Raw genomic sequence first — 17,174 nt, 5'->3', positions numbered from 1 at the left:
TTGTAGTATACATGATTACTGCAATGCATGAAGCCTCTCTTTATGTCTTTCCACCAAGCTAAAAGGTGCAGCAAACAGAGCATCAGCAGGAAAGGTGGAGGTCTCAGACTACACATGGATCTGAACAACCTGGTTAGGAATCTTCCACGGAGGAGAATAAGGAGGTTGCAGGTGCAAAGTTTGGCAGGCCAGAAAGACATTAGCATAAAGTAATGCACACCAGCTGGAGAGAAATACTATTTTAAGTTCGGGATGTACTGTACTACAAGTGTGGCCCTGGAAATGTGTTCCTGCATGAAGATTGCTTGCTGACCTCTTGAAATCTATAAGAAATGCTACAGTTGCATATTTGTTACATCATGCTATATTGTCTGTATATTGTCTAAAATTGGCACAGTACTGTCAGAAAGCACAAAGAAATACTTTTCTGGTAACTGACATTTAACTAAGAAGAGGGAAAACAAAACAAGCAATGATACAGTATCAAAACAGGTTTAATAAAGCCACATTTTGTCAATCTTTAATCCCAGCTGTGGTCCAGATGTGCTTAGACAGTTCAGCTATGTAGACACAGAGAGCTCTCCAACTCTCCAACATGGAGGGATAGTCTCCGGCAGCCAAGATGTTTTGCTATTGAAGGAAATGACACCTAGATTCCAGGCATTCCAGGTCAATGTGTGAAAATCACATAGGCCTGTCACAGACACTCCGGAACAACTAAACATTCTGATAAGGACAGTGTCCTGACCAGAAGGTCACCTGGTGACGTCAGTAGGGTGGGGCACTACACTCTCTCCCAGGTTTTGTTCCAAATGGCACCCTATTCCCTATTTAGTGCACTACTACGGGCCCTGGTCAAAAGTAACCCATTACATAGGACATAGGTTGCCATTTGGGACGCAGTCCTAGTCTGTCGGCTAGGAAACTCCTGTTGACTACCAAACTCCTGTCGACTACCGGGAAGCACCCGCCCACCCACCTTGATAGCCGCAGTGGCAGGTTTATTAGCTAGGAAGGTAGGAAGGCAACACTGTCTGTCTCATCTGGCACTGTCTGAGCAGCAGCATGGATGGAAATACTTTTGTTCAGGCCTGTGAATGACAATCTGTGTAAACTATGATTTGTCCTGTAATATATAGGGAGTATATAGAAACAGGACGATTAGAACAAAACCATGACAAATAACTTGGACGCCAACCAACAAGCTAGTCATTTTGGGCAGCCAGGGTTCTCAATTATTCATTTTAACATCTTACAGTGGGATTCACAGAATCTCTAAGCAGCTCGAAGAACCAATCACACAAGTCTGTTGAGTCGAGTGGCAAATGAGTGAGCCTCTCCCCTCATAATAAAGTGCCACTCGCTTGCCCTCTGGTCATTTTCACCCCCCTTCCTCACAGAAAAGTTCTACTCTAGCTCTCCTCAGCACGAGTTGATCTGTTTTCCTGTTCAACTGGAAGGCTACGCCGACGAGCGCAGGTTTTTCAGCTTTCGTCTTTCACAGAAAGGAACCTTTTCGATTTGGGTAATCAGCTTTTCCGCTCTTTTTTCCTTTTGTCTCCTGTGGTGGCTATCGTGAGACTTGGCTAGCTAAGCTGCAAGGATAGCTATTCTACAACAACAACAAATTCTACCTGGAAGGGTGGAATTACTAGCGCTCTCTCATTTAGGTCAACCCACTGACGTTTCGCATTGAATAGACTGACCGTCTGCTTATCAGTCGAGAGCCACACTTTGGTTCATCGCAAGACCCACATGGTGCTAGCTTCTCTGGCTAGCACTGTGCTAACTAGCTAGGCTATTAGCTCAGGTGGCAAAGGGGAAGGGGACCTCAACGATGACGATGGCATGAAAGACCCCCTCCAGGCAGCGGAGGAGGAAGAGAACGAGGAGGCGCAAGCCATTACCTCTAGACCCTCTTCTGCCTTTAGCGGTGCACCTGTGGCAGATGACAGATATTCACTTATCGATGTCTGCAAATGAACAGCCGCCAGACTCAGCGTTGAGTGACCTGAACCCATGGCAGTGCAGAGAGGGACTGGTATGATGGGAGGAAACTCCCCTCTCGTACCCTCCCAGGCAAACAACTCCTCTCAGCTATTCCAGATTGTGTGGCAGATGCCAAACCTAATTGGGACAAACCCTTGACTGGCAAGGTCCAAACCTGACTTTTTGACAGCATGAATGTTAAAGACATGGAGGAGCTGGGCCACGGCAAGCCAACGGTGGTCGAGCTGTCACTGGCCAGCCACCTCAAACCTAGTGCCTTGTCACTGACAGGCAACTCTCGCCCTGATAAGACGGACCGCTTCTCCGCGTCCTTCTACCAAAAAGTCGATGTTTCTGCTGCACGTTCTGTACGGCTGTTGAATGTTACATCCCTACTGCTGGCTTACCAGGCTGATTTAATGCTAGAGATTCACAATCTCCTAGTTGTCTGCAAGCCTAACCCAGACATTTGGGATGAGATCTGTGTCATCACAGTGGTGCCATGCAAGGCTTTGGCAGTGCCATGAGCCTTGCGGTGTTAGGGGAGAGAACCTTGTGGCTCAACTTGTCCAGCCTGTCTGACAAGTAGAAAGCAGATTTCCTTGACGCTCCTGTCGAGCCAAAGGAACTGTTTGGGCCAGCTGTCGCAGCCATTACGTCAGAAGTGCAAACTTCGAAAGAAGGAGGTTGACGCCTTCAACTTCTGGCTGCCCTGTAGACCTGAGAATCATGGCTACCTGGCGTACACCTCTGTTGTATTCAAGCGTATTGCCAAGGACACCGAGCAAAAATACAGAGGGTGCTGCGGCACCACTAGTGATTGAGAGTCTATCAACCTGTGGGCTACTCACCACCAGAGCTGGCGCTCATGCGCAGTCCAGCCTTGGATCTGTTCCACGGTTATGAAGGGGTAGAGACAGCAGTTCGCTCTTCGAGTCCACCCGCTTTCAGTAGCAACTGGCGACTCCACACGCATACTAGAGCAGGATGGCTCCTCTTTATTACACAAAGTTGCTATCAGGGTGATACCAGCTGCAGAGAGCCACCTCGGCTTCTACTCCTGGTACTTCCTGGTTCCCAAAAAGGGGGAAGGGGCTCTCACCATTATGCTTACGTTCAACGTGCTGTCTCTCTCTATTTGTCAACGCAACTGTTTCCTCTCAGTTGACATGTGGGACAATTCAAATAAGCATCCTGCCAGCACACATGATATTTTTAAGGTTTGCTTTTCAAGGCACAGCCAACAAATACCTCGCTGTCCAATTCGGGCTGGCGCTAGCTCCCAGAATGTTCATCAAGTGTATAGAGACAGCTCTCACACCACTGGGAAACAAGGGGCTGAGACTCTCCGTCTACATAGACAATCACCTGCTTTGCTCCCCATCCCGGGAGCAAGTGTTACGAGACACGACTATCCCACGTCTCCAAGCCAGTGTTCAATGTCAATCAGAAAAACAAATGTTTTGTGCCAAAACAGGGAATAGAAGACCTAGGCGTGATGCTGGATTCTCTCTCTTATCAGGCAACACCCTCTGGCGACCGCATCGGGTCGTCCCCACGTTTCCTCTCCCTGTTCCACAGGGGGAGCTCGGTCACATTCAGTACCTGCGTCCGAGTGCTGGGGTTGATGGTGTCCTCCATCTCAGTAGTACCCCTTGGCCTACTGAGGATGAGAGACTTCCAGTGCTGCCCAGCATCTGTGTACACAGCATCACCTCAACCGTCAGATAGAGGTGACCTCTGCTTGTCTTTCAGCTCTCTGTCACTGGAAGAGCCCGTTGATCTTTGTTTTGGGCACTCCCCTAGGGGTAGTGGCAACGGAGGTAGTGGTGACGCGTTACTTACGGGCTGGGGCGCTGTTCAAGAGGGGAATGCAATAAACGGACTGTGGATCCCACAATGCTGCATTTCTCATTTAAACTACCTTGAATTGCTGACAGTGTTTCTTACTCTGAGACACTTTCGACCCTCCCTTCGGAATCACGCCTTGATTAAAACAGACAATATGACTGTGGTGGCATACATTAACTGCCAGGGTGGCACTCTCTCCCTGCGCTTACACAGACCATCAATCAGAATTATTCTGCTGAGCAAAGCACACCTACTGTCACTACACTGCGCGACTCATGTCCTAGGCATACTTAACGTAGGAGTGGACTTATTGTCCACAGGGAATCTCCAACAAGGGGAATGTAGATTCCATCCTCAAGTGGTGAAACAAATCTGGGAGAGATATGGACAAGAATCAATAGATCTCTTCACATCGCAAAGAAAACGTGCACTTCCCGGCGCTAGCAGGAGACGCACCTCTGGGGGTGGATGCACTGGCACACCCTTGCCAGTGCGAATGCTTATCCCTCATCTTGGTAGCCCCTCAATGATAAGGCATGCTCTGGATAGGGGAGATGTTAATGCTGGATGCGACAGGCCTGTCTCTCTGTCATGTAGACTTTCCAGAGTGCTAGGGTTACTTCGCCACACTCACGTATGGAAAAAGTTGGTGCGTTTTTGAGAAGTGGTGTGACCAAAAACAGATCATTCCTTTCCAATGCTTTGTATCTGAGTTTTTATGCTTTCTGCAGAACATTTTGTACAGAGGGAGGGCGTTCTCCACTGTTAAAGTCTACATAGTCGCTATCACCGTCTGTCATATAGACTTTGACAATAAGAATGTGGGTAAACACCCCTTGTTATGTCATTTCGTGAAGGGAGAGCGTTGCTTACATATCTATTCTTTAAGACTGGTTTACTGGTTGCCCTTCCATCCGCAAAGTGAGCAACACGCACTGTCAGCTCACCTCACCGTTCGTACCTGCCTTTATACCTAAGGTCAGCAGCAATTACAATTGCCATTGCCTCGCCTGTTTAAGGGCATTTCCTTGCAGGAGATTTGCGATGCGGATTGTTGGGCATCCCCTCATACTTTTTTTCTGGTTCTACCGGCTAGAAATCACTACACAGTCTTTGGCGCAGTGTCCTCAGTGTCCTTTGAGGAATGATACCTTGAGAATACCTGGCTTCAGAAAGCATGTGCGATACGGGAGTTGGCCATATATCCCATATGTGAGATATTGAAAGAAATAATTGAAAGAGAATATTATAATATTATGAGTGAGATATCCCACCACATTCCCCTACTCACAAGAGTGGCTCTTTAGTATGAGGTGAGGGGCTCCCTGATTCGCCACTTGACCTGTCTGTCTCTGACAGACATGTATGATTGATTCTTCAAGCTGCTTAGAGATTCGGTGAATCCCACTGTGAGATATCTCACTCATAATATCAGAGAACTGGGGTTACGCAAATAACCTTCAGTACACAAAGGTATCTGTTTATGGAAAGATAATTGCAGTAACATACTGTAGAAATAGCCATGTGCAATGCATTCAGACACACCTAAACCAACAGCACATCCATTTCTAGCTGCAGTTACTACAAATAACTGGAGAACAAATAAATACGGTACAAGGACCAAATTCATCTGTGAGACCACTTCCTAACATGTGGTGAGCTGTGTCAATATATTTTAGCTGAGACTGTGCCCTTTACTACAGTGGTGGAGATATACTGTACTACATACAGCATACTGAAGACATCTAACACACTGAAACCACTGAGAATTCAACTGAGGTTTAGCCTTTATTACAATGCAAACCACTGCTAAAATGAATGAATATGTGATGACAGATGTGAACGGTAGTGGGCTGCTGTGAAAATGATTGACATATTGTGTGACACAGTGCACATGGAATGTTATGGGAATGTTTAAACCAACAAAGTTACTGTGAGAGAAGCTCAGCTCGGAACGTGTGTGATGGATCACAACTCTTTCGTTGCTGAGGGCCCCAGAATGACTCAAACTGGCATTGAATACAACTTGTGATTGATTCACTTACAATTTGGATGGCATTATCAATCATTCACTGTGAATTTGAAGTCAATGAGGATACACATTCAATGAGGGCCGCATCACTGTGTTATTACTGTTTTATTACTCTGAACAGGCTATGACACAGCCAGTCAATGCTTTTATGTTAATATAGTACACAGTATAATTCCAGGTCAGATGACGTTCCTTGTCTCTTGCCATGTTTTGAGTTCTTTTGTCATAAAATTGTTAAATTGATTTGGCAAAACCATTGTCAGAACTAGTATCAACAACCATAATACTTAAATATCCCGATTATTTGCGGTTTTGGCTCTCTCTTGTCTCAGCCCTCACTCCAGGGATGAGAACATGTGTACATATTGTAAAGTGTGACATTTTTTATTTAAAGGGACAGTTCACTTCTTTAAAGTTTATTTTAGATTTTTTGGGGGGTAAAAAAAGGTTAAAAAAATAGTACGATTTTCCACATTTACAACCACTATCACACGCATGACCCGACTCAATCAACTTGAACACAAAACAAATCTCTGTTTTGTGTAGAAGAAAAACAACATGAGACATATACAACTGCCACTTTGATTTATCACATAACACAGGTAAACATGTACTGTGAATAGGAAGCCTATGATGATCAGTTCATGTTGACAAAAGGTGATACAGTAGGCTACCTGTATATCAAATACTTAGGAATACTACAGTAGATTACAATGATAAAATACATCTAAAGATGATCATAATAGTAAGGCTCATAAAGTTCAGTCATACTTACTGTATCTATGCAAATGTAAAGAGTTCCTGGTAGGACTAATACTGTAAGCAGTAGTAGTATTAAGTATTTAATACTACTACTACTTATTAATCTTACCAGGAACTCTTTACATTTGCATAAATAAGTATGACTGAACTTTCAAACCAAATCAAATGTTATTTGTCACATGCGCCGAATACAACAGGTGTAGACCTTACAGTGAAATGCTTACTTTACAAGCCCCTAACCAACAATGCAGTTTTAAGAAAAAAATAAAATAATAATAATAATAGAAATATAACAAATAATTAAGGAGCAACAATAAAATAACAGTAGCGAGGCTATATACAGGGGGTTCCGGTACAGAGTCAATGTGCGGGGGCACAGGTTAGTCGAGGTAACTGAGGTAATATGTACATGTAGGTAGAGGTAAAGTGACTATGCATAGATAATGAACAGAGAGTAGCAGCAGTGTAAAAATGGGGGGTGGGGCGGGGACAATGCAAATAGTCCGGGTAACCATTTGATTAGCTGTTCAAGAGTCTTATGGCTTGGGGGTAGAAGCTGTTAAGAAGCCTTTTTAACCTAGAGTTGGTGCTCCGGTACCGCTTGCCGTGCGGTAGCAGAGAGAACAGTCTATAACTAGGGTGGCTGGAGTCAATAACAAAGCATGCTCCCCGCCCCTGTTTTGGAATGGGGACTGAGAAATGTAACCCCTCTTAAACTCATAGACAGAGCTATGGCTGCAAGGACTGACCATACATGATATCAAAAGTATAGTTTTAACCATGCTTTGAGGCTATATAGCATTTGTTTAGATTTACTTTGTTAACAAACACTGGAGTAAAACAAGTTTATATTTTGGGTTCTGATGGGGTACAACAGTTGAACTAAGCTCATGAGGCATTTAGAAGTTCTATTCTTCGAGAATCAATGGGTACATGTCATTAAGTCCAATAATTGATGTAGCAACTGCTGATTTCCCCTTTAACTGCATGATTCATGGCAATTTAAATTGTGTTTTTAGACAACCTTTCTTATCTATGTTAACATACCTTGCAAACCTAAAGGGTTGAATCTTGGAGGCCCCAAGGGCATTAATGTAATACGTGGAGGAAGCATGGACAGAACTGTGAAGGAAGCAACCTGTGCCGGAGTAGAAAAAAACAACACAATTGTGAGGTTTGATGCAGGTTTGAAGTCATTGGCAGTCTAGTGTCTTAAAATGTGTATGTTTCCCATGGTACACTACAGTCACCGTTTTTTAACGGGATATACAATAGAACCATGTATAAATGAAGGCAGCCTTCAGATTACAACCACAGGGGGGTGCTACATCCTAATAGTGTTGTGAATTTCAACAACCTGTTAGTGGGTTACCCTAACGCAACACCGTTTCACTTGATTTTTATAACCTAAATAATCTCAGTGTCAAAGAATAGGCATTATACAAAATAATATGCAACTGCACCTGTTTTTTCCCCGAGTGGCACAGTGCTCTAACGCTTGCATCTCAGTGCTAGAGGTGTCACTACAGACTCTTGCTCGATCCCAGGCTGTATCACAACCGGCAGTGATAGGAGTCCCATAGGATGGCGCACAATTGGCCCAACGTCTTCCGGGTTTGGTCGGGGGTAGGACGTCATTGTAAAACAAGAATGTGTTCTTAACTGACTTGCTCAGTTAAATAAAGGTTAAAAAAATAAAACAAACAAACAAATTAATATAAACGAGCCATGCAGGCAGAACTAATTTAACAAGTGTGTATACTGCAAGGGTGTATACTGTCTGTATGGCATTAATAGCCTACTGTACCTGATGGCAATGCTGTTAGAAAGATGTCCGTTTGTAATTTTGACTATAGGATGCACCTATTTCCTGCCCAGAGACAGGAAGTGGCCCAGCACTTGATGGACATCTCAGTCAGTTTATCAAGCATAACTCACAGTTAAGACTGACAAACATGGAACCTGTCATAATATGCTCATCATGCTGATCTTTAACTCAAAGAAGAGCACATTCAATAGTGGCCCCAGGGCAGGCCCCACAAGCTCCTGTAAGAGAACCTGACACATGGGTCCCATGGATGTCCCCATTTCCCTTCACATGGGTCCCATGGATGTCCCCATTGGTGGTGACACACCACAATACAAATACAAATGTAATGGTTTTGATGTAACATTGATTTATTCATCATCATCATTAGGCCTTTATGTGTTTCCTTACCAGAAGTATAGTCCTGGCTATAGTAGCTCTGGACAGGATATAGGCCTAATCAGGACATTGTTAACCCTCTAAACATAGGATTAACCTGTGCTGCTAATCCTACACACCACAACTATTCTACTGGTCCATCGTGGAAACACATCGTGGAAACATTGTAACCATGAAATGTATCCATAGGTCTTAATAGATGTATAGAGGTGGATAAACTCGATTTACGAGCGCGTTTATGCCAATACCGACTGGAACGTGGAATACCTGTTGAATTCACATCTGTGCTCAGTGTCGTGGTGGGTTGGATTAAGGCGTGTCGCGCTAGCCATGTAGGTCTGCCTATATTATTGGAAATGCTAGTCCTGACCGGGAGAAGCTTGAAGTCCCGCCACTCATTCTGTGCTATCAGCAGTTTCACATTCGTCGGCAGTCACAGGAGAGCTTTCACAATGGCAGAACACTTTACTGAGCAAATAGTATTTAACAAACCAAAGGTAAGTTACAAATTAAGAACATAATGTATCAGGCAAAGCGAATTTTGCAGTAAATGATTCACTCGTATTACTCAACCACGTTATTGTATTGAGGAAATATACCAGTTCACTCGGCTACTTTGTTTATATGGTAAGGTTTCACGTCGTTTATTCATCTGTTTGACTCTAAAACCCCGGATGCACGTGGTTAGAAGAAACGAAATGTAGTCTACAGGTTAGGAGTACTCACGCAGCAGGTTGGGAGAATTAGGTTAAGGTTAGCGACAATGCTTTCCTAACACTGCTACGAAAATCACTTCAGACAAAGTGGCATGTTTTTAAGGAGTCCCAGTCTACTACTACAGCAGAACTGCCGTCTTTGCGCTTTTAACCTATTCATTTGCACAAGCCTCGCCGAGCAACACGTTAAATAGAGAATGCATAGCCTAGATCAGTGTTACTCACTATTTTTTTGTAAGGGGGCCACTTTGGGTTGAGACAATCATTCAGAGGCCGGCACAGAACTTAAATTTGTCGTACTTTTTCTTGCAATATTATCAATTGAGAGCAAATTCGGAGCAGAAGAGCACATGCAATTGATTTGATTTACAGCGCATCACAAATATATAAACCCAGTAAAAAAAAGAAAAGCGTTATTTTCAGCAAACGTAACATGTGTAAATATTTGTATGAACATAACAAGATTCAACAACTAAGACATAAACTGAACAAGTTCCACAGATGTGTGACTAACAGAAATGGAATGTGACCCTGAACAAAGGGGGGGAGTCAAAATCAAAAGTAACTGTCAGTATCTGGTGTGGCCACCAGCTGCATTAAGTACTTCAGTGCATCTCCTCCTTGTGGACTGCACCAGATGTGCCAGTTCTTGCTGTGAGATGTTACCCCACTCTTCCACCAAGGCACCTGCAAGTTCCCGGACATTTCTGGGGTGAATGGCCCTAGCCCTCACCCTCCGATCTAACAAGTCCCAGATGTGCACAATGGGATTGAGATCCGGGCTCTTTGCTGGCCATGGCAGAACACTGACATTCCTGTCTTGCAGGAAATCACGCACAGAACGAGTAGTATGGCTGGTAGCATTGTCATGCTGGAGGGTCATGTCAGGATGAGCCTGCAGGAAGGGTACCACATGAGGGAGGAGGATGTCTTCCCTGTAATGCACAGCGTTGAGATTGCCTGCAATGACAACAAGCTTAGTCTGATGATGCTGTGACACACCGCCCCAGACCATGACGGACCCTCCACCTCCACCTCGATCCCGCTCCAGAGTACAGGCCTCGGTGTAACACTCATTCCTTCGACGATAAATGCAAATCTGGAACCGCGACTCGTCAGTGAAGAGCACTTTTTGTCAGTCCTGTCTGGTCCAGCGACAGTGGGTTTGTGACTATAGGCGACGTTGTTGCCGGTGATGTCTGGTGAGGACTTGCCTTACAACAGGCCTACAAGCTCTCAGCCCAGCCTCACTCAGCCTATTGCGGACAGTCTGAGTACTGATGGAGGGATTGTGCGTTCCTGGTGTAACTTGGGCAGTTGTTGCCATCCTGTACCTGTCCCGCAGGTGTGATGTTCGGATGTACCGATCCTGTGCAGGTGTTGTTACACGTGGTCTGCCACTGTGAGGACGATCAGCTGTCCGTCCTGTCTACCTGTCTTAGGCGTCTCACAGTACGGACATTGCAATTTATTGCCCTGGCCACATCTGCAGTCCTCTAGCCTCCTTGCAGCATGCCTAAGGCACATTCACGCAGATGAGCAGGGACCCTGTGCATCTTTCTTTTGGTGTTTTTCAGAGTCAGTAGAAAGGCCTCTTTAGAGTCCTAAGTTTTCATAACTGACCTTAATTGCCTATCGTCTGTAAGCTGTTAGTGTCTTAATGACCGTTCCACAGGTGCATGTTCATTAATTGTTTATGGTTCATTGAACAAGCATGGGAAACAGTGTTTAAACCCTTTACAATGAAGATCTGTGAAGTTATTTGGATTTTTACGGATTATCTTTGAAAGACAGGGTCCTGATAAAGCGACTTTACATACACACACATATAATAGGCTACATCACATGTATAAGACCCATATTAAGGGTTACCTCAGTAGTTGGATGAGCGAAAATGTCCCTTCTGCTCGTTGACTGAATTCATTCTAAATGTATAGTCTGTTGTTGCTATCCTTGTGAGGCAATCCAGGTGTACATTGGTCAGTCTGTTTCTCTGTTTTTGTTTCACAATGTACATTGTTGAAAATTTTGCTTCACATAAATAAGTGCTGACAAAAAATGTACCTTTTGCACACACTGCTTCAGAAGTGGGTAACACCTGATCTTAGTTCACCTTGCAATGTGTCATTTGCCTGCAGCTCCACTATCTCACTCTCTATGCCAGCATGGTCAGGACCGAGGGCTGTGATGACTGGGGTCAGAGATGCCACTGGCACATGAAAGGGGTTCTCAATGAAGTTGAAAAACTCCTTGTACTCCATCATATCCTTGAATCTTGACTCAAACTCCAACTTAAACTCTTCCAACACACGCACAAATGCATCATAGCTAAAATGTGGCGGTATGTCTGGGTTGGATGTGGTGACTACTCTTGAGTTTTGGGAAATGAACAATCTGTCTGTCAGGTATGAACAGTGGTGATTTTATTTTGAAATGCTGTGACCACACGCAGCATTTTGTCCGGAGTTTTAGCTTTCCCTTGGAGCTGGAGATTCACCGTGTTCAGGGGGCAGGTGATGTCAGTTAAAAAAGCCAGCTTTAATATTAACTGTGGATCATCCACTCTGGTTCCTCTCTCCTTTTTCTTGCAACAAATTCACGGATTTGATGGAGAAAGAGAGAAATCTTTCCAAAACTCTGCCACGAGACAGCCATCTCACCTCATTGTGAAATATCAAGTCGCCGTATTCTGTCTGGTATTCCTCCAGCAACTCACGGAATTGCCGGTGATTCAGTGCCCTCGCAATAATAATGTTCACCACGCACACGACTTGCTGCATCACATTCTGTTAGTCACAATCTTTGAGTTTAGCCACAAGTGCTTCATGATGAATGATACAATAAAACGTATCAAATTTGTGAATATCCTCTCTCTCATCAGGCCCCATGAGTCCCTACTCCTTCCCTCACATGTTTGGGGCGCTGTCATTGCACACAGATGCCAGATTTGACCAGTCAATATTATTATCAGCAAAAAATGTAACAAGGGCTTTCAGAATATCCTCTCCTCGTGTTTGTCCCTGAAGAGGCAGTAAACATAAAAGTTCCTCTCTGAACGACTCATTTTGAGAGAAGCGGACCCAAGCACATTATTGGGGAATGTCACTTACATCAGTGCTTTCGCCAAGTGCAATACTAAAACACGGTGCTTGGGATATGTCAGTAATCAGTTGCTTACCGATGTCTTCACCCATGTCTTGTTATGGTCGAGTCTAAGAGTTGCAGTCCCTTAATTTGCTTTAAAATAGCTTCCTTGTTTGTGAAATCAGCATACAATATTTCGGCTGAGGCCAATATACATTATTTACATTATCTCCACATCTGTGAAGGCCTTCTTGTTTCTCACGAGTATCCAAGCAATCTCCTATTTTTCCTCTGTCGTTTTCTCTGCAACAGTGCTAGATCTGTCCATCGTTTGTTGTTGTCCTTTGAGTTGCGCTATTTGGTTGTTTCTGAGGTTGCGTTGTGGCAGATATGTTTTGTCAAAGTGGGCATGATTTGACTGGAAATGTCCCTGTCACGTATTTCTAGGAGTGGTGGGTGTAGAGTCAGGCGCAGAGAGCAAAATTTCAAAGAAATGCGTTTTATTTCGCGTAGTCTAGCCAAACAAACAGGCAATGCCCAATGAACACGTATGTCTCCAAAACAGGGAAGAACATAATACGCAGGCGAAAAAAACAACAGCACCACTGACAGTAAGGAATAAGCCCGCACAACAGCAAGCGAGCACTAGAAGTTTAAATAGACAAACTAATGAGCAACAGGTGAAAACAGACAAAACCAACAGAAAGAAAAAAGGGATCAGTGGCAGCTAGTAGACCGGTGACGAGGACCGCCCGAACAGGGAGAGGAGCCACCTTTGGTGGAAGTCATGACAGTCACTCTCTAAATTTGCTTGTTTAAAACAATTGACTGCCTTCTGGCAAATGAGACAGTGAGCTAGTTCCATCATGCAGTACAAAAAAATACTTGTCTGTCCATTTCTCTTGGAACTTTCTGTGTTCTTCTTGAATCGACCGTATCCTTCTCTTAGCCACGTTAGCTACGTTAGCTGCATTAGCTAGCTGCATTTCCCCGCCGCCATCTTCCTGATTTTCCTGGTTCTCCGGTGGTTGTTTGTTCATAGCTTCCGCCTCATTTTCATTGTCAATACATTTATGTTTCTTTTTTACAATAAATCGATCCATGTCGACCAGACTGCAAAATTAGCCAGTAGCAAACTGATATGTGTCAGTCGCTGTAGCTGAGCAGTTGTGTTCTATTTCGGCCTTTATGTTCAACAGCTGTGCTATACTGCTATCTATCTGCCGTCAAGGGAACAATATATATATTCAACAAAGTGATTCAGGCCTGCATTAAACACATTTAATTGAAATTACATCATTGTTATGTATTATGAATGGAAAATAGGAAAATCAGAGCGAGCCACAAATTAATGGCTCGGCCTGCGGGCTGTGCAATGAGTTCCACTGGCCTAGATAGTCTACATTTTCTATTGATATATTTTGTCAGTCACTTACTGAGGTTTTACATAGCATATAGTGTACTTAAGCAATAGAGTACCACAGTATGAGTCATAGTACCAATAAAACCCAGTGTGCAAACAGGGAAATGGTTCTAATCGTTTTTCCACTATTCATTTTTCCCATAGGGGATTTTAGAAACACTTACAATAAGGGCTGTTTTGTGTAGGCTCGAATAAATAACACACGCGCACAATGATTAACACACGGGACGAGACCCGTAGTCATCTGCGCGATCCTCAATGGCACAAAAACAGGTACTCGCACGCACCAGCGAATATTGTAACAATAATCGACCACCCAATGGAAACCAAATGGCCCACTTGCCCGCTCTAATTGGTTGGGAATGGCAGGGCTAGGATAACTAAGGTAGGCTGAGCAGCAAACCTAACGGGATTTAAGGGAAACTCAAGATGTTCTTTCGTTTTTTTTGTACAAGGCAGGTATTAATGTGTGTGGGAAGGAATAGTGAAGCGCGGCCACTTTAAACATGTTTCTGAACCCCGCATTCTCTACCACAGGGAAGGGTCTCATATCTGCCGCTATGAATTTTGCTATCGCTGCGTTGATTTGGGGAGAAGTGGTTGCCGATTGGTTGCCGTTAAATTTTTTTCGCCAAGTCCCACCGATTGGCACTTTAGGGTGATGCCAGCGTAAATGAGTAGTCATGTTACTCGTATTGTCACTTAAATAGGCTATTGGAAATAAACAGAGCCTACATGTTGTAGAAGTTTTATCCACCACTCGTTGGCCATCCTCGTTATAGTTTACAGGGAAACCGAAATGTTCCCAGACGGCAGACCTGAATGATACTGGGGCGTCTTGTTCTGGCTCTCAATGCTTGCTATGTTGCTCCTTTGCATTTAGCTAACTGCTAATTCCTTCATAAGCTAATTGCTGCTACAACGGTCTCTCAGCTCTCTTCTCGCTGGAGTGAAATAACTAATGAGCGGAGCTGCATACAGCTACAAGACAATTTTTTCTTTTTTTAAGACACCTTTATTACTATGTGGATATTTTTCCCACGTTAATTTATACGCCATTGGTTTAGGCAATAATCTTTTTTTTTACAATTAAATATGTATATATTTTCCTAGCTATATGATTAATGTAATGTTCGGTTCGCAGTGCATACCGTGCACCGTGGACACTGTACCGAACAGTTCGATAAGAATACACGAACCGTTTCACCCCTAATAAACATAGTATTTTGCATGCACACGCTACCTCAGCTTTTTCCATAGTTGCCTTTTATTATCCAGGCTGTAACACATCTGGCCGTGATTGGGAGTCGTCCCATAGGGCGGCGCACAATTTGCCCAGCATCGTCTGGGTTTGGCCACCGTAGGCTGTCATTGTAAATAACAGTTTGTTCTTAACTGACTTGCCTAGTTTTTTTTAATGAGGGGGTTTATTGTACTGCCTTGGATGATCTTCTAAAGTCATCACAGACTGTTCTTGGAGCTTGCTCATGCTCTGAGTAATTTATGACCCTGTGGCACCTTGCCAGATCTGATAAAATGGCAGATTCTCGCACCAGGCTGGGGGGAGAGGTTGTCAATCCAAGTAATTTGTTTCTCTCTCTCCAAGAGTGAATGTTTATGTTTGTTGATGCTGTGTTTATAGCCCTTTATAAACATGTTGTAAGTGTAATGCTGTTTGTCATTTATTCATACAGTACCAGTCAAAAGTTTGGACACACCTACTCATTCAAGGGTTTAATTTTTACTATTTTCTACATTGTATTTTATATTTGAGATTCTTCCAAGTAGACACCCTTTGCCTTGATTACAGCTTTGCACAGTCTTGGCATTCTCTCAACCAGCTTCATGGGGTAGTCACCTGGAATCCATTTAAAACGAACAGGTGTGCCTTGTTAAAAGTTAATTTGTGGAATTTCTTTCCTTCTTAATGCGTTTGAGCCAATCAGTTGTGATGTGTCAAGGTAGGGGTGGTATACAGAAGATAGCCCTATTTGGTAATGAGTGAATGAGTAGGTGTATTATGGCAAGAACAGCTCAAATAAGCAAAGAGAAACGACAGTCCATCATTACTTTAAGACATGAAGGTCAATCTGGAACATTTCAAGAACTTTGAAAGTTGAAACCGGCTCTCATGAGAACCACAGGAAAGAAAGACCCAGATTTACCTCTGCTGTAGAGGATAAATTCATTAGAGTTACCAGCCTCAGAAATTGCAGCCTAATAAATGCTTCACAAAGTTCAAGTAACAGACACATCTCAACATCAATTGTTCAGAGGAGACTGTGAGTCAGGCCTTCATGGTCAAATTGCTGCAAAGAAACCACTACTAAAGGACAAAAAGAAGAAGAAGAGTCTTGCTTGGGCCAAGAAACACGAGCAATGGACATTAGACCGGTGGAAATCTGTCCTTTGGTCTGATGAGTCTAAATTTGAGATTTTTGGTTCCAACTGCTGTGTCTTTGTGAGACGCATAGTAGGTTTACAGATGATCTCCGCGTGTGTGGTTCCCACCGTGAAGCATGGAGGTGTTATGGTGTGGGGGTGCTTTGATGGTGACACTGTCAGTGATTTATTTAGAATTCAAGGCACATTCTGCAGCGATACGCCATCCCACCTGGTTTGCGCTTAGTCCCACTATCATTTGTTTTTCAACAGGACAATGACTCAACACACCTCCAGGCTGTGTAAGGGCTAATTGACCAGGAAGGAGAGTGATGGAGTGCCTCATCAGATCTGGCCTCCACAATCACCTGACCTTAACCCAATTGAGATGGTTTGGGATGAGTTGGAGCGCAGAGTGCTGGAAAAGCGGCCAACAAGTGCTCAGCATATGTAAGAACTCCTTCAAGACGGTTGGAAAAGCATTCCAGGTAAAGCTGGTTGAGAGAATGCCAAGAGTGTGCAAAGTTATCGAAGGATGGCTACTTTGAAGAATCTCAAATATAAAATACTTGTACATGATTCCAGATGTGTTATTTCGTAGTTTATGTCTTCAGTATTATTCTACAATGTAGAAAATAGTAAAAATAAAGAAAAACCCTTGAATGAGTAGGTGCGTCCAAACTTTTGACTAATACTGTTTACATGTGTGCAGATATTTGTCTTCTAGAA

General features: G+C 43.7%; 1 protein-coding gene across 2 annotated transcripts in view; it reads left to right on the top strand.

Annotated features, from left to right (window-relative positions):
- The first annotated feature begins 9,190 nt into the window (after positions 1-9,190).
- The window catches only part of LOC139542298 (adenosine deaminase-like), a 31,799-nt gene continuing 23,815 nt past the window's right edge, over positions 9,191-17,174 (top strand). The window contains exons 1-2 of one of the 2 annotated variants that reach the window (XM_071347547.1): positions 9,200-9,337; positions 16,719-16,933. In XM_071347547.1, the coding sequence (XP_071203648.1) occupies positions 16,778-16,933 (156 nt within the window). In that variant the 5' untranslated portion in view covers positions 9,200-9,337; positions 16,719-16,777. Of the gene's footprint in view, positions 9,338-16,718; positions 16,934-17,174 lie in introns of both variants that reach the window. The other variant, XM_071347548.1, reaches the window with a different exon arrangement.

The sequence above is a fragment of the Salvelinus alpinus genome, chromosome 17, assembly GCF_045679555.1.
Source record: "Salvelinus alpinus chromosome 17, SLU_Salpinus.1, whole genome shotgun sequence".
Lineage (NCBI taxonomy): Eukaryota > Metazoa > Chordata > Actinopteri > Salmoniformes > Salmonidae > Salvelinus > Salvelinus alpinus.
Note: the sequence above shows the minus strand (reverse complement) of the source record. Positions and strands in the feature narration are given on the sequence as shown.